At 37.6% G+C, this 27004-nt stretch overlaps 1 protein-coding gene and 1 long non-coding RNA gene across 21 annotated transcripts in view; one reads left to right on the forward strand and one right to left on the reverse strand.

Annotated features, from left to right (window-relative positions):
• The window catches only part of ZMYND11 (zinc finger MYND-type containing 11), a 137013-nt gene that overhangs the window by 93031 nt on the left and 16978 nt on the right, over positions 1-27004 (forward strand). For 11 of the 19 annotated variants that reach the window (XM_067699606.1, XM_067699581.1, XM_067699574.1 and 8 more), the window contains 10 exons: positions 14335-14412; positions 14871-14963; positions 16652-16739; positions 17287-17342; positions 18487-18564; positions 19422-19540; positions 23675-23882; positions 24268-24336; positions 25131-25403; positions 25724-25909. In XM_067699606.1, the coding sequence (XP_067555707.1) occupies positions 14335-14412; positions 14871-14963; positions 16652-16739; positions 17287-17342; positions 18487-18564; positions 19422-19540; positions 23675-23882; positions 24268-24336; positions 25131-25403; positions 25724-25909 (1248 nt within the window). The remainder of the gene's footprint in view (positions 1-14334; positions 14413-14870; positions 14964-16651; positions 16740-17286; positions 17343-18486; positions 18565-19421; positions 19541-23674; positions 23883-24267; positions 24337-25130; positions 25404-25723; positions 25910-27004) is intronic. The other 8 variants (XM_067699630.1, XM_067699715.1, XM_067699650.1 and 5 more) reach the window with 4 other exon arrangements.
• Positions 23878-27004, reverse strand: part of LOC137203490 (uncharacterized) — a 36267-nt gene continuing 33140 nt past the window's right edge. For both annotated transcript variants that reach the window (XR_010933146.1, XR_010933148.1), the window contains one exon: positions 23878-24007. This is a non-coding gene — a long non-coding RNA (uncharacterized lncRNA). The remainder of the gene's footprint in view (positions 24008-27004) is intronic.

Genomic DNA, 27004 nt, shown 5'->3' on the forward strand with positions numbered 1-27004 from the left:
AAAAAAAGACCATAGGGATTGCATTTTAAAAAATGTGTAATGATGACTTGTAATCAAATGCCTAAATGCTAGGTAAGTCGTGATAAATCCCCAGGTCTGAATAAATCAGTGTCAGGCCTCAAGGTATAGACCTCCTCTTTGAGGTCTGCAAGAATTATAATGGCTACAAGAAATCAGTGTTATTGGTCGTGTGGGAACTGCATTAATACTCATAATTTACTCTCATGGATTTGTGTTTTACCAGTAAATATATCCTGGTTTTTGGTAACAATTTACACTAGAGGAAGTAAAGAATTAATGAGATCTGAAGAACAAAAGCATTAATGTAGTGAAAATATAAAAGAGGTGTGGTCACTGATCAAATAATAGGGACTCAGGGACTTAGGAAATACAATTCTGGACACACCTGTGTCTTTATAGCCATAGCTTTTTAATATCTAATATTTAGTTCATATTCTCATAGTAAAGAATTTAAACAAAAACACTGGGATTTTTGAGGTTGGGTTAAACGTGATGGTAGATGTTTTATATTCCTTACATGAAGAATGAAAGCTGAACATTTATACCTTTGAAGAAAATGTGTAATACTTTCTCCATCAGAATTCTCTATCAAGTAGTCAGATTCCATTTTCTAAATGTGTTTGCTCTACTCTTTACTGATAAGATGAAAAATTTTAAATTTCAGTGAGTTGCTGGCTCACACAGAAAAGTGATAGCCAAAGTAGAACTTAGCCAATCCCATCCTGCCTTTCTCTTCTTTCCTTTGGTTTTCTTTTTGTCTTTGTCAGGCTAGATATTTTCACATTGTGATATAATTATGCTTACTGAAATGATGCTGTGAGTCAATAAAAAATTGTGATTCACATATTCCTTTCATAGACTGTGAGCTACTCTTTCGTTAGACTCAAAAAGCCTGTGTCTGGGTTGGGGATGGTGAGTTTTAGCTTGAGCTTTAAAAATTCCAAAGAGATAGTTATTTCTATGTTAGATCTGTTCTATTTTTTAAATTGTTATGTTCAAGAAAAGGATAAGTGCTAACAGCTTCTTTCCTGAGAAAAGGGATAATAATAACCTTGAGATTCTAAGAGAATTTTAAATATCTTTTTTGGTTGGTTTTGGGTTAATTTATTTTTTTAAACGATGTGTCAAGACTTCCAGTAAAGCTGTTTTAATAATCTAACGTGAGAGTGACTGACCAGATTTAAATATTCTTGGACTAAGAGAACTAAGTCTGTAGACCGAAACTTAAAAATTATGGTTCCAAGTCAGCATAATGACTTCTCTACTTTTCTTTGAAATTAATGTTTGGAAAGAATATATATTAATTAGATTTACTAATGAGGAATTTTGAAGATAAGATCCGAGGGCCAAATTTCAGTACAGGATAGAAGCCAATCACTGCTATATAAAATTGAAGATGAAAACATTTTTAATACTTAATAGTGGTCAGAAGACTTGTTTTTATATAACCTCTGTCCCTTACAGCATTGAATAGGTTACCTCTCACCCAGCTGTGAGCTGTTACCAGATTCACTTCAGCTCAAGTAACTTTATATCATATATCTGATGAATTCCAAAATATCTTAAGAAGGCAATGATGGGAATTTTTCTCAATTTAGAATAGTTTTTTCAGTTTTCATAATAAATCTCAAGAATCTCAGAACCCTGAAGATATTTCTTTGGAATGTATGCCTTTCTAAACAATAATTAAACTATTGTTTTACAAGTACAGTAGATTGTTATTGAAATAGAGCCTGTGAATATCAGATTAGCATTTTGCTTTGAAAAAAGTTCAAGTAATGTCCTGTTTCACACTCCTGTTACTGAGAACTCTTATTAATTGAAAATAAAAAAGAATTTTAAATTACTTTTTTAAAAGTTTACTGTAAAAAAAAATTCAAATAATTTAGAGGAGGATAAAGCAAAAAAATAAAATTCCCAGAAATGCAACTGCATCATAGGTGAATGTGCTCACAGACCTCTCTGTGCGCACATGCACATCCATTTGTATCCATCTGTGTAACTGGATGGATTGATGGCTTACATACACTGCTGGATCATAGCCAGTTTGCTTCCTCAACAATGTCCCAGACATCTTTTTTCTACAGTGTGAAAGGGCTTCCCTGATGCACATTTATGTTGTTTCCGTGTGCTGTCTGACAAGCAACACTGCACTGAAACTCACCTGTCAGGGTGGGCGGGGGATGGGACACCAGTACCACCGTGTTTGGGATCGTGCCCCCCTTACACCTGGAAGAGTAGTCTGCTCATAATAATTTATTTCTGTATGAAACTGAAGTTTATATTTTGTTATATTTAGATATATTTGAATTTTATATTCCTGAAATAGCCATGAATTTTCCAGAAAAAAGAGAAAACCATAACTTTTAAGTGAAAATTGCTTTAGAGATTTTATTTGCCTAAAGGATATATCTTCTAAACAAAATGTAGTCAATTATATTTTTAAAAAAGAGAATTAATTTACATATGTCTACCTAATTCTGTTTGATTGCCTTCACAGGATAAGTTCATTGAAGTGGAATTCTTAAAGGATAGGCACATTTCAGTTTGTGATTAAAAGAATCACCAAGTTGTCCTTCAGAAGATTATACCCATTTATACCAACATTGAAAGTATTCTCCAACTTTTTGTTACCAATTTGATAGGCTCCAAATGGATATCTCTTTTTAATATTCCTTCATTTTCATTTATATGGTTTGCAGGTTACAGTCATTTTTTCCTTGATGCCGTAATTGCAGAAGGCAGGCCTGTGTGTGTGCGCACAAGACTGTGTGTGTGTGCGTGTGTGCCTATGAGCATACGTGTATGCAATGTATGTCTGTGTGTGAATGTGTATGTGTGTATGCATGTCAGAGTTGTGTGTATGCATTTGTGTGTCGTGTGTGTGCAGCTATGCATGTACATGTATGTGTGTGTGCGTGCATGCATGCACTGCACACTTGCTGGCCTCCAACCCTGCTGGTAAACATCATGGTACTGTTTGAATGATATCTACTCGGGTTTTTTAATACATGGGCAAGGTGACATCTTACAGGAAACCCTAAGACCACCCCCCAGGTTGGTGCCATGTTGCCTTTTAGATCATAGCTATCTGGTAGATCTTTCTATGGGCATGGAAGTGTTCTCTCTGTGCTGTCCGGTAGGAGCCACTGGGCATGTGTCTGTTGAGTACTTGAATGTGGCTTGGAGACCCAGGAACTGGATTTCAGTTTGGCACATGTGGCTTATGGCTACTTACTGTATTAGTGCAGTGTTATAACTGCATATCTAAATGCCTGTAGTACTCCAAAAGAAACATTTTGGTATAAAATGTCAGCCTCATGAGTGGCCTGGCATTTGTTCTCCCCATCAAGCCATAGTTACGACTTGGAAGAATTCTAAAGGAAGGTTATAAACCAGCTTGTGCCCTGCCGCCCCTCCTCTGCGCAGCAGATCGTACAGCAAGCACTGCATTGTGGCTGTGTAAGTTACAGTGTGGTGTAATGTAATGTATAGTGCACAGATCAATGGCTACAATATTTGATAGTGCTGTGTTTGCTATTAAGCTGGTACTTCCCAAAAATCAGATCAACTGCAGGGGAAACTGTATAGCAAAACAAAATAGTTGGCACTTTCCAGGCTAACAATTCTGAGACAATAGTATTTTGAAAGGTCCCTATTTCCTCCATCCTCTTTTAATACGTTCATGTTCCTTACATAAATGAATTTTGTTTTTATAACTTTAAGGAGTTGTAGATTCATGTTACTGCTTTCAAATTCAGATAAATGAAAATTTTATGTTAGGACTAAAATCTGTCATTAGGGAGCAGAATGGAGGGCTCTGAACTGTGCTCCCATGGAAAGTACTAGAATGGGAAGTCTGCAGTGACCTCCTTGCCTCCTTTTCCATATTTGGTCCACTGTGCTGCTCCAGTGAAATCCATCCAAAGATTTTTTTTTTTTTTATTGAGGTATAGTTGACATACATATTATGTGTTTCAGGTGTACAACGTAGTGATTCACAATTTTTAGAAGTTATATTCCATTTAGTTATTATAAATATTGGCTATATTTCCTGTGTTGTACTAAATATCCTTGTAGCTTATTTATTTTATGCATTGTAGTTTGTACCTCTTATTCCCTTACCCATATCTTAGGCTTTTATAATTGTCTTATAATATAAAAATGTTGTATTACTATTTATATCCTTAACATCTTTGATTCACTTTACATCCCATTTATGATGCACTTGTCGTGACTTACATATGAAGGGATCAACTTAAGTCACAAAAGAAAAAATACCATTCAAAGTATTGGATAGGGGATATATTATTCCAGTATGTCTTTAAAACTATAAAATACTCATCTGCCCACAAATGTTTCATATGGTATTTTTCTCTGTTTAAGGGTCACAAACTTTAAAATTTGTGTTAATGTACAAATGTATGGTGAATCAACTTAGCCTACTAATAAAATACAGAAACACAAGAAAATGTAGATATGAAAATGAAGAAGAATTTATATGGGAGAATTTTACTTATTTAAGAATACTTTGGTTCTACATCTAATCCGCAAAGCTCTCCCAAATTTGCAGTGCCTGAGTCTCTGATGCTTGACTAGTAGGCCATCTAAGGAGATCCGAGGAAGGGAGCTACACTAGTAAGAATTATTCCTAAAATCTCCCTACTACTGCAGCTTCTCCTTAAAATATTTAGAATGAAGATGTCTATTTTACAGGCAACTTAATAGATATATACAGAAAGAAGTCTATAGAAAGCATTTAAAATTAACTTTTAGATTGGATGTTAATCCCCAGGTACTATATATTTTTTTCACATGGGGTAGAGTATACTCGGTAGACAGCTACTGAAAACAAGCGAATTTAACTGTTTACTAAAACTAAACCAAGACTGAGTTGCTATTTAGGAGGTCACCATGGGTACATACTGACTTGTCACTGTTAACTTAGTTCTGGGTAAGTTATATTTGAGTCATTTGTACTGTGACTCCTGATGAAAGCTATTTCTTGAAACTGGAGATAGAAATTTACTTCTGAATTCATTTTTCATTCTTTTGGGTATGTAGGCAGTATAGTTTTTTTAAATCTCAAAATTAAGGAGAATTCTCATTTAATGTTCAGAGTGAAACAGGACAAAATGTGAAACGAAAATATTTTGAACGTATATTCTTTACTCTATGTATCTACTGTGAAACTGTATTCTTGCTTTCTGATTAGTCTTCCTTTTTTAATGTGGGAAGTTTATTAATATTTTCACCCTGAAAGTAAGTACTTTTACCTTCAAGATACATATTATCAATTCTGGAGTAGAGATTTGATTTTTAAATAAAATAGAAGAAGCGTTTTTTAAAAATGTAGACAATCATAGTATTAAAAGCTACGAATGAACATTAATCAAATTTTTTTTACAATTTTTAAAGACAATGGGGTCTTATTTTTATACTCACAAAAGTAGAAAATTAATTTTTAAGAAGATCTTTGTCTGAACCAATTACTTTGTAAGGCAGTTTTGGTATTCATTCCTGGCTTTACTAGAGGAAAAAGTAATGGGAACATTGATAAAGGATTTTTTTTTTGCGGTACGTGGGCCTCTCACTGTTGTGGTCTCTCCCGTTGCGGAGCACAGGCTCCGGACGTGCAGGCTCAGCGGCCATGGCTCACGGGCCCAGCCGCTCCGCAGCATGTGGGATCTTCCCGGACCAGGGCACGAACCCATGTCCCCTGCATCGGCAGGCGGACTCTCAACCACTGCGCCACCAGAGAAGCCCTGATAAAGGATTTTTAAAATTGGATCTAGGATATAAAATTGTAAAATCTCATGTATTGTTATATAAGCTCTTTATAAAACTACCTGGAGCCAAGCAAGAAAGAAAAAATCCATACTTTCTACATTGCCTCCCCATGATGAATTTAACAAGTTACAGTCAGAAGGTGTTGGATGTGAGTGTGAAATGTTTGGGGTGTATTTTGTCCTTGAGATGTATCTTTTTAGTGGCTTTTAAAAAATGTTAATTGAGCTTTATCTTTTATTTTTAGCTATAAGGGATTAAAGAGATAATAGTTGGACTGGTTCCTACATCAAGATGGTTACAACTTAATCTAGATAAGTGTTCCCAGTATTGATGTACTGAAAATATGTACAAAGTGCGCACAATTTCCTTTTATTGTCTCTGCAGTGATGAGGCCGGAGAGGAAGGGGTGGAGAGGTAGGAGTGGGGAGGTAGGGGAAGGAGTGGGGAGGTAGGTAGTGTAATGTTGGCTGGTTGTCAGCCTCATTAAGCAGAGAACATATGATACTCATTCCGCGACCCCAAAACAGAGACATGTAAGTTATTTTCAGAAGAGAGAATGGAAAGGTTTACTCCATTGAAGAATCCGTCCTCCCTCTGCCTTTTGAATCTTGTTCTTTCTTTAAAGACTAGTGTTGGTAGAAGATGGAAGGAACAAGGAGACACAACCTGTGTTCTATGAACTTTTTCGAATGTCCCTTTCCTATTCTTAAATCCCTGTAATCTGCTGCAAAACAACTTAAAGTTATGTCCAAAAGTAAATTTAATTTTGAATGATAAAATTCCTGACATAACAAGAATAACATAACACCCTTCTCTCTATAGCTAGTATTATAGCAATTTCTATGTGGATGTAGTGGATATAGAAATACTCCATGTTTTCACAATACCAGTCAGTTGTGTGACTTGTGGAATTAATTTGAGACTATACTTTAATAGTTGGTAAATCACCCTGGACTGGCAGATACAAAGCTGATTATATCATCTGAACTTAGTCAAAACCTCCCAACCTCAATCAGAGAGCAAAGAGTTGACTCTGTTAAAATTAATAAATATAGATACAGCTGAAGTAGCATTCAGTGCTGTTTTGTAAATCTCCATGAAGAAGTCTGGAAACCCTGTGCGTTAGTGATTCAGTAGGAGCAACTTCTCAAGTAGAGAGTGCTTGGGAGTAGAGTCATGTTTGCCAACACACTCCAAGAATCCACCTCAACATGTTCTTTGTGGTTTGAATTATCCTCCAAGTTCAACTTTTACCTATGAGTAAGAAGGCATATTTGTGACAGCCTAGGGGAGATTTTTAAACTTAAGTTTCTTTAACTTAAGTTTAAAAAAAAAAAAAAAACCAAAAAACTAGTGCCAGAAACTCAAGTGCAAATGATTGTTGCTGGACTGACCATGGGAGATGTAGGATGGAGCTATAGCGAGTCATGCACTCCGAATGCAGAAGTGTTTAACCAAGTTCCTACGCTGGTGCTGGCAGCAGGTGTGGTGTTCTGTTCTTCTGCTCTTGTAGAGGAGACTTAATTTCAGTGTGTCAGTACTGGGGGTGAACAAGACTGAACATTGGTATATTTTTAGAAGACTGTGCTAGAAAGTGATTGTCATTGAGGGGCTGCTGGGGTCCCAGTGGTACAGAGGAGAAATAGTAGGGCTTGGGGCCACTCCCACCAGACCAGCTCTACTGTTAAAATCTCAGATATTGGGTTTCTTATAAATTCGTTGATTCCTTTGTATTCCAGCATTACAAGTGGTTATAGAGAATATTGCAGAGCCCCTGATTTCCTTAACATAGGCAATTTATGTGCAGCTAAAATTCATTGGGATTCATTTCTATTCTGTGATTACAGATAGTTATGGAGGAGAGCTTGGAGCTTCCTGGTTCCTCTGACAATATAGGTAATTTATATGCAGACTGGTGTTTCTCCAGTAAGCCCCAGAGACCATCTGTAGCAGAATTACTGGATGTGCCTCTAGAACACATCCTTGGGGTTGGGGCTCAGGAGTCCTGCACACTCACTGACATCCAGTGAGCCTCTGATTGTTAGAGGACATCAGCCATGTTTAGGTGTCATCTGACACTGAAATGGTACATTAACAAAATGGTTTATAGTGGCTTGAATGTGCTAACACAGCTTGGGTGTGAATAAGTATTTCACATTTTGGAAGGATCTTGTATTGTTGAGTTCAACTACATGGAATGTTTTTTTTCTAGTAGGCAGTGAAGTTGGTTAGTAATGACTGCCATTAGTTCAATTCAACTAGTATTTATTGAGTATTTACTATTTGATACTGTACGAGGCCCTGGCAAAAGAACACTGAACTAAACCATCATGGACCCTGCTGTCATAGAACTTATAGTCCAGGGGTTGGCAAACTACGACCCATGGGCCAAATCAAGCCCACCACCTGTTTTTGTACTGCTCATGAGCTGAGGGCGGGTTTTCTACTTTCAAATGGTTGAAGAAAAACAGAAATAATATTTTGTGACATGTGAAGATTATAAGAAATTAAAATTTCAGTATCTACACGTTTTATTGGAACACAGCCCTGTTCATGGAACGCATGCATTATTTATAGCTGTCTTCTCACCACAATGGCAGGGCTGAGTAGTCGAGACAGCCACTAACTGAATGTCCTCAAAGCCTAAAATAGTTACCATCTGGCCCTTCACAGAAGTTTGCCTGCCTCTGGTCCAGCCTGCTGTGGGAAGAACATTTTGGGTGTTGGGAATCCCCAAGAAAGTGGGAAGCCCTTGTTAATAACAGACTTGGGAGCTTGGATTTGGCGAGGTGAGCAGCACAGATATATTATCTGAGGAAAAGACCCCTGGATTTCTGATTTTACACTTCTTTTTTTCTTTTGGATACTTGGTGTATAGAAGTGGTATTTCCAGAAGTTAATTCTCTGCTGAAATATGTTTCTACAACTGAAGTGCCCTATGTTTCTAGGGCACATTGAAAATTCCAGACTATTCAGTCCTGAATGTTCCTTCAAATAATGGTGCTTGGGCATCATTATCAATAATCAGCTGTGGATAAACCTTGACAGGATCAAAACTTGTTCCTACCTGCTTCCAGCCAAAAAACACTGTAAGGCACTGAGCATGGCTGAATTACTTTATTCATGTTTTGTCTTGTGGTATCTACCTAGACTCATTTGATTTGCTATAATCCAGCAATTATTGTAACTGGCTTAAGAATTCCTTACTCAAGAAGATATTCAAGATTTTCTGTTATTTTTCCCTTAAAGGGAAGCAGCCCCTCGGTTATCTGTAATATACCTAAGTGCATCTTAGGTTAGTGGATGTCTTATCCACCTCTGTAACACAGCTTTGGCCATGTGATTTCTGTTGTCTAACAATGGTTGCAGCAACTTTGGGCATGTAATAGGAAGTTTCGCTCTTTATTATTTGTAGATATTGACCAAAGTCACTCCTGTATGCTGCCAGGTGATATGGGCAGTTACCAACACTTACTGGGCTTCACTCTGGTGGATCCTGAGCTGTCACTCTTACGAAAAGGCCTTTACTGAGGAGTTCTGAGGTCTGCAAAGCAGTTCTTCAAAGTCTGAGAAAGAATTGGATCTGAAATAATCTGCAGATTTTATACAGCACTATTTTTCTCTTTTTCTTACCTTGTTGTCAAGAGCTATCTGCTTAGTTATGTTACAAGCAGAATGGTGTTTACCTTAGAAGCTACCTCTTTCATTTCTCTTATAGTGGCTTTTTCCAAGCCATGCCAATGTCCTGGTTTGGCCGACAGGCACCAACTCTGCTGTGACTGTCACATAAGGCAGCTCACAACATGCTAACTAAGATGTCCTTAGAAGTCTTAGGGTGCAGCCCTGGACGGAGCTGTGTGCTCTGTTGATTTCCTTTGTGAAATGCCAACTCTCTAAATCATAACCAGAAAGTGTTAAAAAGAAAGCCCACAAGTTTAGCAAATGTGAAAGTGTCTTATAACAAGTGCTTCGTCCCTACAAATTGTTGAAAGAGATTTTGCATCTGTTCAGGGTCTTCTCTTTTGTTTGCTTCCCTTCTCTGAGCAAGTGCCTCAGCCTGCACGTGTGGGAAGTGGGCTCCCCCAGCCTCCTGGATACACCTACCAACTGGAGTGTTCACACGCACTTCAGTTCTTGCCCTACATCTTCAGTAGAATCCCATATCTGTCACCAGAAAAGATGTATTGGGTAGCAAGTAAAAAAAAATAAACAAGTAACATAGAGGCTTTCAAAAAAATAATCCTCCTTGGATAGGAAACTTCTTTTGGTGACTCCTATACAGCCAGAATGATTGAAGTTTCTAATACCTTAACTGAAGAGAACCAACAAATAGTTGGAACGTAAGAGAGGTGCCTTTCTGTTAGTGTGAGCAAGTAGACAGAGCGGCTTCTAGACCTGGTGTCACTTTAGAAGCCAGCTTCGCAGCTCTGCCTCTTGACTCTTCTTGGGACAGCAGCAGAGGTGAGTTGGGCCACTGCATGTGTTTGTGTAAGGAAACAGCCTCTCTTATGTTGCTGTGCAGTGGTTCTCAGTCGGGACTGCCTGGGAGAAATACCTGGGGTGTTAGGACTGCCAGTGCCCAGGCTCCTCTGTAAACCAGTGTCAGCACCATCTCTGGGTGGCACCTAGACAGTGGTGGCTTTTTCCTCGGAGGTAAAATTTACATTGCAGTGATTTGCACAAGTCTTGAATATGCCACTTGAGAAATAGACCAATGCACACATAGCTGTGTACCCAAGTCCCACCGACATGACCATTGAATCCCACCCCATACCAGATGGGCGTCACTGTCATTAGTGTCCGTCAGATAAGTTGTTCCTGTTCCAGAACTTTGTATAAATGGACATTGGTGTTTTTTTAAAGGCTTTCCCAGGCGGTTCTAATGCACAACCAGAGGTGATCAGCACTGAAGTGGGCTGCCTAAATCTGGGTGGCACTTTATAAAATGTGTAGGGGACTTTCTAGGTAGTAATATTTTGCCAGAGTTGGCGCTGTGAAGGGTAGGGGTGGGTCACATCCATTTAGCCGCAGAAAGTCATCCATCCCCCTTGTTTCCTTTTACATTTTGCTGAAATGTAGTCACTTTCCTAAGCGTATATCACCACTTTCAATTGCACACTGAAGAGGAGAGATACTCTAGCACCTTACTCTAAGCAAATTTAAACATGATACAAAATCAGATTTTTATCCTCTAATTTATCATTTATTATATAGTTTTGTAAAATTAAGGCCCTCGGCCTGAACTCTGTACATTTGGAGTCTTCCCAGAAAGAAATGTTGCTGCACATGGTTATGCTAAATTAGCAGTTAATCTAGAAATGTTTAAACAGGTGAAACCAAAGTAAAAGCATTCTGAGAGCACGTAATACCCATGTATTTTGTAGATTCTCTATGGAAAGGAAATACGAACTGAAAATAGACCTTCATTTAAACAGGGGAATTACATGAACAATGTAATGCACAGTTACCTAAACTTAAGCAAAGTAAAATAGGGTTTTCCCTACTGTTTCAAAAAGTTTCAATATTTTTTTATTTCAAAGAACGAACCAGTTGGTTAGGATATTTTAGCTATACAGGCATACCTCGGAGGTATTGCAGATTTGGTTCCAGACCACAACGGTAAAGCAAATATCACAATCAAGTTAGTTGCACAAACTAGTTGGTTTCTGGATGTACATAGAAGTTATGTTTAAACTAGTAAGTATGCAATAGCATTATGTCAAAAAAGGTACATACCTTAATTACAAAGTACTTCATCGCTAAAAAATGCTAACCATCGTCTGAGCCTTCAGCGAGTCATAAACGTTTCACAATAGTAACATCAAAGATCATTGATCAAAGATCACTGTAACAAATATAATAATATAGTAATATTGAAAAAGTCTGAAATACTATGAGAATTACTACATGTGACCTAGTGACACTAAGTGAGCGAATGCTGTCGGAAAAAGGGCGCCAATAGACTTGCTCAATGCAGGGTTGCCACAAACCTTCAATTTGTAAAAATCACAGTATCTGCGAAGTGCAATAAAACGAGGTATGCCTGTAGAGATATTCTGATTCTAGCACTGCATAAATTTCACCCACAGAGAAACATTGAATTGCTTTATTTTCTAAGGCTCTAAAACCAAAAGGAGTTGGATTCTAACTAACAGTGAAGTACTTCATAGGTTGATGTTGAGAGTGCAGAAATGAGAAAAAATATTACTGTGCATGTGTAGAATACACAGCAGCCCTGGAGACAGGGCAGCCATGTTGCAGGGGATGCAGTGAGCACCCATCCCCACCGTCGCCTCTCAAGTGACTGCAGCCGTCCCAGCACTAGTGGACATCGGCTTCAAGAGCACTCATTGCCTGGTTGAGCTCGAGGTGTTCAATGGGAGACCCAGAGAGGAGAGTGTTCCCACCCTGCTTAGTTTGGCACAATTTTTAGTGAGCATTAAAGTAATATTTCAGCACTACATACAGTGCTGGTTGTATATTTCACCTGAATAATATGTTACCTATTAAAAGAACCATGACCCCACAGATAGTATTACAAGACTTCTAATCTGATGTAGGTTGCTGTTATACCTGAATTTATACACAGTTGTATGATTTAATGACCAGAATGATATTTGGGATCTGCAGTGTTGGTAGTCCTCCCAAAATATTTCCAAGTTGGCATGATAGAGCATGTAGTTGGAAGCATTTGGCTTTTTTGTCTGTTTGTTTTTGGCCATGCCATGCGGCTTGCAGGATCTCAGTTCCCCAACCACGGATTGAACCCGGGCCACGGCAGTGAAAGCCCGGAATCCTAACCATTAGGCCACCAGGAAACTCCCTGGAAGCATTTGTTTTTATTCTCCTCTCTTTTTAAGGGAATATAGGTTTCCCAGGAGGTGAGGAAAAAGCCTTCTTGGCCTTCTTACCCTTTCTTCCCTATATCCAATAGCTCATCAAGCTGTTTAGTGTAGAAAGCAGTGCTTGGAGGGATGGCCGTGCTAGCAAGAATGTTTACACAAAAGCATTAATAGCTGATTGTGTTTCAGATCCACTGTTTTACTCTGGCTTACAGGAGGGAGCCGTTAATAGTTCTCATGTGTTTGTGTGCCTGGGACTCACTGGGGATTTTGTTTAAAATGAGAATTTACAAGCTACATCAAAGTCCCTTTCCCCAGAGATTATAAAACCTGGGGTTCAGGAAATGTCATTGCATTTTAAACTCCACATCTACACCATTGGTACTTGGTCTTGGCCAGATGTCACAACCACCTGAGGAACTAACAGTGAATGAATGAACTTTCCCTTAGAAATTCCAATTCAGATGCTCAGGGGTGGAGCCCAGCTGCATTTTATGGGAGTCCACCAGTGTATCTGAGGTATGGCCGGGGTTGAGAAAAACTGCTCCATAATAAAACTGCACAGGTCATAGAATAAAGCTGAGTAAGGAGAGCACTGACTGCATTGCCAAAGAATCCAGGTGAGGAGGAAGGGAGGGGATCATGTCAAACATGAAGTGTATGAAAGTAAGTCTCCAGCTCAGAAAACAGTTTTCCACTTGTTATGCAGATATTTTAATGTTGTGTATGTATAATCAGTTTGCTTAAGCCATAGCTAAGGTTTCTCATTTACATGAGAAAGTTTTGCTCCTTCTTCCATTGTACTTAGGATATTGAGATGACTTCCTGTGTATAAAATTCTTTTGGGAGTAAGTAATAATACCACTGGGTAGAGACTCATAATGTAGCGGCCTGAAAAAGCGTCTATTAAATAGTGGCCCAAACCTACTCAGTCCTCTGCAGTGCAGTCTACTTATGGTCCAGTGTCTGTCATGGTATATTAACCTTGACTAGGGAAACGGGAACATTGGTCCTTGTTTCCTAGCTGTCTAGAAATGACATAAAAGTTAAAAAATCCTGTCTTTTTTTCTTCATGTAAAGTTAATTTTCTGAGAGATAAATTAAGGAACCTAATTAGCTTTTAGGCAAGACTAACAGGAATTGGAGTTATTACTGAAGAGATCTGTGACACTTTAGAATAGTTATGTAGATGTGTGTGCTGCAGTGTATGTAATTCCTTTGTGACACAGACATTTAATAATCTTTTTAACAGAGAATAATGTTATGTTGAAATTCACCATTCAATATTGCTATTTTAAAATATTCCCTAAAGGATTTCAGCCATTAATTTTTTTTAATAAAATAAGTGATTCTACATTATATCATTATTATATCATTATTGTTATTATTTCTTTTCATCTGAAAATTGGTTGAAGTTTTAAACATCAAGAAAAGAAAAAAATGCATAGTTCTCTAAGTTATTATGTCAGGGACAGTATAATATTTTCCGATTCTTACCTTGTTAAATGCTGTTTTTGGTATGCAAATTTTGAAGATTTCTCGGCATCAGATAATGTTGGAAATAGTACATCTTTTAAGAAAATCTTTGCACACTATAATCTTTTATATAAGAGACATCTTTTACAAGAATATAGACTTATAAATGACCAGATTTTATCTTGGCCTTTTCTATCTTCAACAGAGCATCAAGAAGAAAAATACAAACAAGCAGGAGATGAGTACGTACCTGAGGTTCATCGTCTCCCGCATGAAAGAGAGGGTGAGTCCTGTAAGGGGGGCTCTCAGAATCGCCCAGAATATATTTCACTCTGGCTTACTCCTTAAAAGTTAGTGACTGACAAGGAATAGAGCAGTATGAGGGGTGGAAACCACTGCTGTCCCGTTTCTTTTGTGCAGTAAATAGTTCTATAAAAGGCTTTTAAATTTGTTTTGTCTTTGTTTTCAACTCAGGCATTTCTTTAGCTGTATTAGATTAGAAACATTTATATTTTAAAATTCCATTTATCAGAATGAACATATTCATTGATAATTAGTGTTTAAAATGAAATTGAATTTTCCAAAATAACTGTTCTTTCTATTCAAACCTTAAGGAATGCCACATTAAACTATAGTGCATGTACATTTTTCATTAAGTTCTAAAGTACTTGTTGTTTAGAAATTGATGTTTTACCCCTCTCTCTAGCCACGTTTAAACTGATGTGTCTCATGACCTTTCAGGCTATTGACCTTAATAAAAAGGGGAAGGACAACAAACACCCCATGTACCGGCGGCTGGTGCACTCGGCGGTCGACGTCCCTGCCATTCAGGAGGTAAAGCTCCCTGACAGCACAGCCCTGGTCGTGCACCTGCCGCCCTCCTGCCTGAGCAGCTGCCCTTGTGAATGGCATGCACTCCCTCTAGTGCTCTTTAGGGGTCATCTTTTAAGAGGCTTGGTTTTCAGCAGCCTGTTGATTCTTGACACTTGCTGCTTAAAGAAAATGTATTGTAGCCTGGTCAGTGTAATGTTCCAGATGTAATTAACATGTGGATGTGGTTTCCTAGTTTCAGAAGCAGTACTTAGGAGTTTCTCTCAAGGAAAGATTAGAACATAGAACTGATCTAGGATCTTGGGAAACACAATGACATGCACTCGAACAAAACAGTTTTAACTAGAAAACTTTATCCTTCTTTAATGAAGTTCTTATTTTTACCTACTCTAGCTGAGGATTGTTAATGGGTTTGTTAATATTTAATTACAAATTGCAGTAAAATGCAGTGAACACTTTGACCTGTTTCCAATTAGCTTTGCAGATTTATTAATTCTGTACCTATGTATCGTTTTGAAGTTTTAAAATCTTATGGTTGGCCATAATAGGGAGACCATAGGAATAATTTAAAATCATCTTACTCCTTTCTTAATCTGCTTAATAGCTGAGGAAGAATGAAGGTGTATTATTTCAGTGGAAGAAAGGGATAAATGAAGGTTGTTCATAAAAACGAGCAATTTAAATTTTACCTCCTACCCCTAGATTGTGTGGCTTCAGGCATAGCCTCTTTTCCTAACTCTGAGCCTCTGAGAACAATGAAGAACTCAGCTGCCCTTCCTGCCCTCTCCCTGTGTGGCCCCTCCCCACGTTCTGCAATCTGATCCTGTTGGGTCCATGGAGCACACTGGCTGGGCTGATGGTGCCTTGTTAGCAAGTGCTGACCATGAGCGGAAGCACCATAAAGAAAATGAAGAGGAAGACATGATTTTCATGCTTTCAGGAGCTTACAGTCCAGACCAAAATACGAGCTATGATGGTGCTTGGGGACTGTGGGGTGCGGTTGTCCCCACCTGGGTATAGGCAGGTAGCCTGGGAGCGCTGCACAATGCCAAGGCCTGAGCACCTGCGAGCCCAAGGCCATGAGAAGTTCAGGGTGGAGTTCAGATATCAATATTCATAAAAGTGCCCTGTGACCCTTGATGCCAGACAGAACCATCATTTGCCTTGGTGCATATAGGACCTCCTAGGACTTTAAAATTGTTTATACATCAGCACCTAATCCCAATTCAGAATTACAACCGTATCTTCTTTGTGATAACGGTAAACTGTCACAGAGGCTAACAGCTCTTTCTTCTTTCAATTTTTATTCTCTTGAGTTATAAAAATAGTAGATATGTAGTTAGGGTCTCATCAACCCCACTGACCAAAGCTTTCGTTATTTACAGTGCTTAGCAGCAGCTTTTTTAATTACAGAATGAGGTGTTCACGCTGCAGAGTTCATACTAGTAAATAAATATCGGGGACAACGTGGCTGCAGGATGTTGGCTCTGCACACTTCACCATCCTGTAATAGTCTAACTGCAGACGGAGTTGTGGGTTTCTTTTACGCACATTCTGTCAGTACCATGGGACACAGGAGTAGTCGTAATGCCATTCTGGAAAATTTGCCTGTTTCCTACACTCTAACGCTGTAATGCTGACAGGTGTTTTCACCATTAACCCTTTGCCATTTTGTTGTTTTCCCTCTGCAGAAAGTGAACGAAGGGAAGTACCGAAGTTACGAAGAGTTCAAAGCTGATGCTCAATTGCTTCTCCACAACACAGTGATTTTCTATGGAGGTTGAATATTTTTTGTTTTTTTCTTTTGTATAGTTTTTTAAAATTCATACCATTTACATTCCATGTTGAAAAATATCTTATATAAAATATTACATTAAAACAATACCTGAATGATCTGTAAGTAATAATGTTAGGGTTTAAACTTAAAAATATTTGGTAATGGAGTTATAGCTTATAGAATTGACTGGCCAAAAGCAGAACTCTAGTTACACTAAGTAATATTCATAGTTTTATATATAAACTTAGTTGAAAGGCTTTTTATAAGCACTTTGATTGCTTTTGATTTTCTGCATTAATATCCCCTCATTCAAAAGTAATGAAAGAGGTCCCTCTGTACCTAGAGTATTATGTTACATTGGATATAAAATTAAAGCTGCTGATAGCGTTTTCTTTTACTGCCTTAATTTTATTTTAAATATACATTTTTTGTTTTAAATGGTATGTGTCCACTTTTGTTAAAAATGAAAGAAAATTTAAATGGCTGTATTAATTTTGATAGTCTTGTGTTTCTAGATCACTGGTAATAGATACCTGTCTTTAATTACAGCAGACAGTGAGCAAGCTGACATAGCAAGGATGCTCTATAAAGACACATGTCATGAGGTACTATCCATGCCTAATAACTAAACTCTTGCTATATTCCACATTAATCTATTTCAGAATTCCACTCTGATATGTACATTTTAATTTTGCCATTTTCTTTAAATATAATTTTATGTCCATGTATGACATACATGGGAAATAACGCAAACAGAAGGGGAAGAATTCTGGCAGAACTATTTTCAGAGAAATCCTGGGAGTTAGATTTAGTTACTAAGTAACTTCTACTAGTTAGAAGAAAAGGAAACTTTGTTCTCTCCTCTTTAATTACCCTAAAGAGTATTAGTTATATAACTACATGTAAATGTGCTGCACTGGGCAGGCATTCAATAAACATTACCCTCTGCGAATGAAAGGTTCAAATTTGAGTTCTTACTACACTACACAGGCAAAAAAGCATCCAAACAACAGCATGCATATTTATACAATAAATGAAATATATATTTAGGGAAGGATTTTTTGGGTGGTCTTTCTTATTTGAAACACTCATCTATAACCATACTATCTTTGCAAAAGCATCTCAATTTATATAAAAAGTTTTGTTTCTTGATTCCATTTCACATACGACTTTTTAAAAATTCGTTAAACATGTTTATTGAGTGTCTACTATGTGCTGTGTTAGGAGGAATAAAATGGGGATCAGGATGCTGGCTTCCTGCTCATACAGTTGTATTCTGAAGAGGGAGACTCAAGAAAAGGACAGACAAAATAGGTTTCTTTACAAGTTATAAAAAAATGTTATGAAAGAAAATAACACTAAGAGAATGAGGCAAAGTAGGGACTGCTTTTATTGGTAGCGGATATTTTATATGGGTAGATCAAGAGACATTTCTGAGGAAATAGCCTTTAATCTGAGTGCTGAACTGGAAAGGTATCAGTGAGGCTGGGGAAGCAGAGGTCAGATGCAGTGGTCCCCTAAGGAATCTGTCCTCTATTCCAAGTGCAATCTGGGACCTTCGGGAGGTTCCAAGAAGAAAGTGGCAGGCTCTTCTGGTATTATTCATTGGAAAATTAGAATTTTAAGCTTAAGGAACAAACCTGGAGACTGTATACATGAAAGAGAATGTTAATTTGCATGGATCTATTTTATATAGTTTTATGCATGTGTGTATTTTATGTAGGCTAAATAGTTGATTTTCTTCTTCAGCTGGATGAATTACAACTTTGCAAGAATTGCTTCTATTTATCAAATGCTCGTCCTGACAATTGGTTCTGCTATCCTTGTGTATGTAAAATTTTGAGATTTTTTTTTTAACCTCTTAAGTGTCTGATGTCTTATTTCCAATTTGCTTGAAGATTATAATCCTTCTAAATATTTTTCTTTGTGTCATAGTATGTATGGTTTTAATGAGTATAAAAACTGAAACATGGAGGAAACAACTTGGGATCAGTATCCATTTCTGACTTTAAAATGAGAACCCTCAAGAGTAGGAATAAACATTGAATCCCTTAATACATAAAGTAAAAATTTGCTTTTCCTCTCATTCTCTCACAAGAAATCTAAGTCTTTATATATACTTATAGCTGTGTGATTTCCCCTAAAATGGCATGATTTCAAGGAGTGTTCCAGGGGCAGTCGCCCACCGCTGGCCATGGTGTAAGAGCCTGCCTGAGAGCCCCTATTCTCCGAGATATTGGTGTGCTCCTCAGTCACTTGAGGGTCTCATTAAAGTTTGCATCTCCGACTTGATAGATCGGGAGGAAGGCCTAAAATTCTCCCATTTCTTATAGGCTCCCAGGGTTGGACTGTATTTCATGAAGCAAAGTTAGGGTGTTCTGTTTGCCACTGTTACACTGCTGGCTTCATTCCAGATGCCACAGGCTATGAAGAGATTCTTTTCACTGTCTTTTCTGCGAAATGAAGGTCCACATTGCTTATGCAAATTTTAATTTTTTTGGTGTTTTTCTTGGAGGCAAAATCAGTCAATCCTGGGGTGGGGGTAAATTCTGTGTGCTTAGGAGTTAGAAAAAAAATATTTTCAAAATTATGGATTATGCTTGACTGAGTAGTTCAGTATTAATGATATTCTTGTATTTAATACTTTAAAAGTAGTATGACAAGGTAAAACATTTTATTTCCAGATACCTAATCATGAACTGGTTTGGGCTAAAATGAAAGGTTTTGGATTCTGGCCGGCCAAAGTCATGCAGAAAGAGGACAATCAGGTTGACGTCCGCTTCTTCGGTCACCACCACCAGAGGTAAATCATGTGCAGCATCACCCCTGGGCCTCCAGGAGTCGTGGGGGGCGCCCAGTCCTGCTTTACCAGTGCTCTGTGGGCTTTGCCATTAGAAACTGTGTGAACTGTATTTCATTTTATTTTTTTATGAATTTATTTATTGTATTTATTTATTTTTGGCTGCGTTGGGTCTTTGTTGCTGTGCGCAGGCTTTCTCTAGTTGCAGCGAGCAGGGGCTACTCTTTGTTTCGGTGCATGGGCTTCTCATTGCGGTGGCTTCTCTTGTTGCAGAGCACAGGCTCTAGGCGTGCGGGCTTCAGTAGTTGTGGCATGTGGGCTCAGTAGTTATGGCATGTGGGCTCAGTAGTTATGGTGCACGGGCTCAGTTGCTCCGCGGCATGTGGGACCTTCCCGGACCAGGGCTTGAGCCCGTGTCCCCTGCGTTGGCAGGTGGATTCTTAACCACTGTGCCACCAGGGAAGCCCTGAAGTGTATTTTAAATTAAAAAACAAATCAGCACATAACTTGACTGGGCACCTAACAGTGCTTTCTATACATGGTATTTCTAGGTGTATTTCAGATAATGGTTACTAAACAGGACAGTTTCAATAGCTGACTGTTGAGTTCAGAAGCGTGTTAATGGTGGGATTGAATCCATATTAGGAGTTAAGTGGAAGGTTTCTCAGGATGTGTTCATTTCATAGAATTGTAATATCATTACGGTAGTTTCAACCGTACTTTCAAGGTTCTGTCAAAGCCATAGACAAAAATAATCAACTCAGGAGTACAGGAGAGTGTCGATGTTATGATCTAAGAATGTACATGAGGGAAAAATTTGACTTAGTTTTTTGAATTTCATTAAATAAACAGTTAATTTAGAAAAATGAAGAATTCAGTTATTTTTAAAAAACATACTACTAGATGAGAACAATCTGATAATCAGAATTTTCCTATATTTTCTTTTTTCACTAATTTTAAAACAACTTTATAGTATCTTCAACCGTGAGTGGTATTTTATTAATAATATGAGTTTGTTTTATATCATTCAGTATATACTGTGCAGAAAATATTTTAAAAGAATAATTGAGCTGATTTACTTGGGTCCTTAGAGTAAGTTTGTCATCTGAAGAGGGAATTAAAACAGAAAATTACATTTCCAGAGTCTTCTTCCCCCAGACTTCTAATTTCTTGGAAGATTTTATCTAAAAAAATTATGGACAGATGGGACTCTAAGGACTTTATTTTAGAAAATAAAAGATCTACAATTTTACTATAAATACAGTTTTATTATGAATCTTTTTCATTTGCTTTTCCTGGTTACAATATAGCAGCAAGATATTTCAAGTGAATGATGGGGACATACCTTAAAAATGATACTCTATCATGTTAGAATAATTGATATATTAAAAAATGAACTCTATAAAAATAATAGTTTTAATTACTTAAGCAACATGTTATATACCAAGAAGAGATGGCCTATAAGGGCCCCCAGCTACAAGTTTTCATTAGTAAATACTTTTTTAAAACTATTGTAAACATTTTTTAGTGTGCCATTCAGTGGCATTAAATACCACGTTGTTATGCAGAGATCACTATGAATAAATACAATAAATATTCTTTAGCCATTTTATCATGTCTCTACACTTAGGTGGGAGAAAAAAAATTTAAGCAAATAAATGATTTTGGACTAGTCCCTCTGTATGCTCACACCAGAACATGCTGCTCCCTCCCTAGACCCTGAACCCTGAGCAGGTTGTAATGTTCAGGGAGCAGATGCCTGTGGTCCTGGTAAGTACAGGCAGGGTTTTCATAGGGTATGCAGGGTTCTTCCTGTCAGAGGAAAAAAAGTAGCTGATAGGGTCTGACTGTCAGCAGGGCTAAATCTTCTGCTGCCTGTAGTTGGAGGGAGCAATGGCACAGGGAAGAAAGAAAGGGGACATTTTGGGTTCATTTGCCATCATATCACTGAGCCATTTTATTGTGCATATATTCAGAGAATTCCGGATTGACAGATGTGTAGGTATAGCCAGATTCGATTTTACCTCTTTTTATTAAACTTACTGTAAAATTGTGGGGTGCAGTTTGCCTTTTATTTTTAGTGTAGGTCAGATTGCATGCTCAGTGATACTCTTTAAAACTGAAATCTGATTATCTACAATAATGGAGATGATTAAGAGAGAATAGGAATGTTTTTATGAATTGCATTGAGATGTAAGTCTCATGTTAAGAATAGATTCAGTTGATTAAATCAGTAGATTAAATTCAGTAGATTAAAGGCAGTGGCCATGTATGTAGAAGTGCCAACCTAATAATTAGGCACAGTGAGGACCCTCACTGGGTTCCAGCTGGTAGTAGATAAATGAATAAATTCAATAAATTCAATAGATTAAATAGATTCAATAGACTAAATATATCCAAGGGGATAAGATTCTCTCCTAGGTCACAAGTTGATTCCAGGTAGTCAGCACTGCTTATAACAGAAATCTCTCTCAAAAAACATACTGGTTTTAAAAAGTGTTTTAACTTTTATTGATTGACTGGTATGTAATAGGTGCTCAATAAATGTTTGTTGACTGAAAGAGTAAATATAATACAAATACAAGATCTAATGGTAAGGAACTCTTCCACAAGCAAAATTTTATTTGCACTCTTTTTCAAAGTGTAGTTTACTTTGGTTTCTAATAAAGCACTGTCAGATGATACTGTTAATGTAATATTTATAAATAAGTTCAAATTTAACAATTTCAGTTACCATTACCATATAACTATGGATTATTATATATTTAAAATGTGCTTTTAAATTCTAAAGCAAACAGCTTAGTTTGTACAAGCAAATTAGAAGTCTACATTTTTGGCTTTAGGCATATGTGCCGGGATTCAGTAAGATCCCTTCAGAACAGTCATAGGTCTAGTATTTCTGAAACTCCTAATAAGACTGAAAAGAGCAAATCTGTATATTCATAGTGCTGGATCCCAGCTTGTACCCTGTGCTCTAGAAAATGTCATACTAACTGTGGCTCACATGTCCTTATATTTTCTTATTTCATTTGTGACATCCCTTCTGCCTAGAAGTCCTCCCCTCATATGGTCCCCTGTTTAAATCTTACTCCTCCTTCAAGATGGAGCCCAAATGAAACCTGTGACCACTTACAGCCAAATGAAACCCTCTTCCTCTCCAGAGTACCCCAGAGTCACCTCAACTCTGTGCTGCACTGTTTTATCATTGTTTCTCAGTTAAAGGCAGTGGCAATGTATATAGAAGTGCCAACCTAATAAATTAGGCGCAGTGAGGACCCTCACTGGGTTCCAGCTGCTAATAATAGCTTTCCTTAACCCCATTTTGGCAGCACCTCTGCCAGCTGTCAAATGAGGTGGGAACAGTCAGTCATAGGTCCCATGCACTGTATGCTTTGTGGTGCCTTCCACTGGCACATGGTAAGCCCTGGTTGAGTTGGATACTAATTTAAGTCCAGTCAAGCAATTAGCACCCAGGAAAATTTTCTTAAATTTCTAGCATTCTTCCCAATAGAACCAAATGTAGTTTTAGATCAACTTATGTGTTCGCAGTTGAGTACTTGGTTGCTGAATGATACAAACGGTTTTCCATTTGTTGGTCATGGTTCATCTGATGAATAGGGATGTGATGACTTACTAGATAATAGTTGTTTGTATGTAAGTGTCTCATGAAAATTTCTGGGCATTTACAAATGATTCTATAGTTCTAACATGCAAATAGCTAGATTTTGAATAATTTACAGTATTCAAAACAATGAGATATTGTACATTTTAAAAAGAGCTGTGAATCACTCCCATTCTGAGAACTTTGCCTTGATGACTGTGAAAAACAAATGTTACTTCACCTATTTTCTACTTGGTAAGAGTTTTTATTCAAGCCACAAATTGTATTTTACAATTGGTAGAGTTTCTACCATTTTGGAAATTTCTTCTTCTTTCTTTTTGATGTGGACCATTTTTAAAGTCTTTATCGAATTTGTTAAAATATTGCTTCTGTTTTATGTTTTGGGTTTTTGGCCACGAGGCATGTGGAATCTTAGCTCCCCGTGTGTTGGAAGGCCAAGTCTCAACCACTGGACGGCCAGGGAAGTCCCTCCCATTTTGGAAATTTCTAAGCATCCCTTTCAATGTTGTTCACAGGGCCTGGATTCCTTCTGAAAACATACAGGACATCACAGTCAACGTTCACCGGCTGCATGTTAAGCGCAGTATGGGCTGGAAGAAGGCCTGTGATGAGCTGGAGCTGCATCAGCGCTTCCTTCGTGAAGGGAGGTTTTGGAAGTCTAAGAATGAGGACCGAGGGGAGGAGGAGGCAGAATCCAGCATCTCCTCTACCAGTAATGAGCAGGTGAGAGGCGCCAGTGAGAGCCTGTCGGTTCTTGTTCTGAATGTGCAGGTGTCAGCGCACACTCCTCACTGGAATGAGCAGATTCTGACTTTCTTCTTCCTTTCGTGTAACATTTGTAAAGTGCTCTGCGAAAGAAACCAGAAACAGTTCCAATACAGGGAAGCCACCACCAACCCTGATCCTGACTCTACCAGCATATTAGCTCTTTCAAGCCCTCGGCCCAGAGGAATCATTCTGTGAGTGCCAACCACGTGGTCCTGAAAGAGCTAATGCGAAAGGGAACAAGTGCTCACCCCTGACCTGTGGTTCCCTGGCTAGTCTTAGCAGCAGAGAAGTGTTTCATAGTGTCGGGAATAATGTGCTGTTACTTTTATGATGCCCACAGCTAAAGGTCACTCAAGAACCGAGAACAAAGAAAGGACGACGTAATCAAAGTGTGGAACCCAAAAAAGAAGTAAGTTGCCTGCCTTGCAGTGTCCAGGTGGCAATTGAAACAGGAAATATTTTCACAGTTGTGATCAAGGCAGTGCTCCTCACAGGTCCTTGCGAAAAGCATTGCTGTCAGTCAACCTGTAGCAACCAAGATGGACCCAGTCTTCCCACTGTTCCCGTCATAGAGTAACACACGGGAGCTGCAAGTCTCCTTACCAGTTAAACAGCAGTGACTACGGCTGGCTAAGTGGGAGGGCACTTTGCTGTATTTTCTAGAACTCTGATATCTTCTCATAGTACTAATAAAAAACAAAGTGTTTATCCAACAAATCAATGAGGCCAACATTTAAAAACTGGAGGAAACTATGGCTGAGCTCAGCCTTTTAAAATTATATAATCCATGCATATTTTAAAATCAGGTGTAAATATGGGCAAAATCCTACCAGATATTCAGTGAGAAGTGGTTTAGGGTATTTGTTAAAGAATCTAAACCAAAGAAGTGACTATAAATTGATAATGATTTTGTACGACAAATTTTTTTGTTTAGTCTGTTTTGAAAAGAAAAAACAATATTGATATGTAATTGTAAATGACGTTCCTGTTTAGAATTATTGTACCTACTAATTGCATGTGTTTTAAATTTTTAAAAATTAGTTTATTTTTAATTGTAAAATACACAAAACAATTTTCCATTTTCTTACATTGTGTTTGAACTGCAGTTTTTTATATGGCTATTTATGTATATCACTCTGCTTTTCTCCTAATAGAGCTTGCTCTTGAACTAGTGAATTCTATAGCACTTTCCTTATCCTTTAGGAACCAGAGCCTGAAACAGAAGCAGTAAGTTCCAGCCAGGAAATCCCCACGATGCCTCAGCCAATCGAAAAAGTTTCTGTATCAACTCAGACCAAGAAGTTAAGTGCCTCTTCACCAAGAATGCTGCATCGAAGCACCCAGACCACCAGTGACGGAGTGTGTCAAAGCATGTGCCACGACAAATACACCAAAATTTTCAATGACTTTAAAGACCGAATGAAGTCTGATCACAAGCGAGAAACTGAAAGAGTTGTACGAGAAGCTCTAGAAAAGGTAACGCAGCCTCCACTGCCAGTGTTGCCTTCAGACGTCTGGGCAGGATAAGTGAATAGTCTTCCTATTGTGGTTTAGCTTCTGTCACTGAGGCATCAACCAGGTAGCTGCTTTTTAAAACTAGGACTATAATAAAATATCTTTTTATAATATTTTAATTAACAGTAGCACTTTTCTCATCTAAAATATTTTATAGCCCTTAATGAAATAAAGGGAAGAGGTACATCAGTTAAGTAGAAACTATGTATTAAGGTTTTGCTTAATGGTCTGTGTAAATTATGAGCTGACATATTGTGGGTTAACTTTTTTTTTCATTTCAGCTGCGTTCTGAAATGGAAGAAGAAAAAAGACAAGCTGTAAATAAAGCTGTAGCAAATATGCAGGGTGAGATAGACAGAAAATGTAAGCAAGTAAAGGAAAAGTGTAAAGAAGAATTTGTAGAAGAAATCAAGAAGCTAGCAACCCAGCACAAACAACTAATTTCTCAGACCAAGAAGAAGCAGTGGGTAAATACCACTATTTTCTTAGAATCTGATTTCTAAAAAATATACCATAGGTATGATGAAAATTAATTCAGAAAGATATATATGGCATATGCAAAAATTACTCCTGAAATAAGTTCTGATGTGAAATTGTCAACTTTAATTAACTAAAAAAATTTTTTTAAAACTCCAGATCCCACATTACTGAGTATTGCTCAGGATTATTTTGTTAAATTGAGATTATGATACTTTGGGACATAACATATTTAGTATAACTGATTTATATAACTTTTCCATCTATGCAAGTATTTTATTTTGATAAGTGGGCTGGCCCTGACTTTTGCTGGTAACTCCTGACAGGTAATATCTAACTTGTAAAATTGTAAATGTAAGTATCGTAATAGTAAACTAAGGATTTTCAGATTTTACTGCACTTAACATTTATACATTAGATTCTAGTAAAGAAATCGATTACATTTACTTTATGATAGTAACATCTCACGGGTCTCTAACTTAACTGAAAAACTGACAAATGTTCATTTTTTATGTCCTGTTTGTGACTCCTATCTTCCGCTCAGATCAGCAGCTTCTGAGCATACAGATGTTTCTCTGCCAAATGACTGAGCTATGTGAACAAAGTTTTGTTCCCAAAAGCTCATAGCTTGCTTTTAATTTTGATGAATTACTGTATGAAGTTTTGTGATTCTTCATTTGATCCAGACTACATTCTGAAAAGAGTCTTTAAATATATGTAAATGTTTCATGAGGGAAAATAAACATTTTAAAATTTTTGATGAAGATTTGACAAGAAGGAAAAGAGAAACAGATATAACTTAGAAGAATATATGAAGATAACTTAGAAGGAAAAACAGATGAATGATGAAATATAAATATCACTAGATCGAATTATTAAGGTGTGCTCAAGATCTTATCAAGCAGAATGCCCCAACACCATGTCTGTAATTCTGTCTTCATGCAAAGATGAGAGAAAGCTAGAAAGTAGACACTAGACTTATAAGGGGAAGTTCCCATAAGTTTACTCATGAATCAAGGAAATGGGAAGAGGTGGCTAAAGAAAAGAATTATAATACTGCTTTTTATAACATTTTACCATTGATG

The sequence above is a fragment of the Pseudorca crassidens genome, chromosome 1, assembly GCF_039906515.1.
Source record: "Pseudorca crassidens isolate mPseCra1 chromosome 1, mPseCra1.hap1, whole genome shotgun sequence".
Taxonomy (NCBI): Eukaryota; Metazoa; Chordata; class Mammalia; order Artiodactyla; family Delphinidae; genus Pseudorca; species Pseudorca crassidens.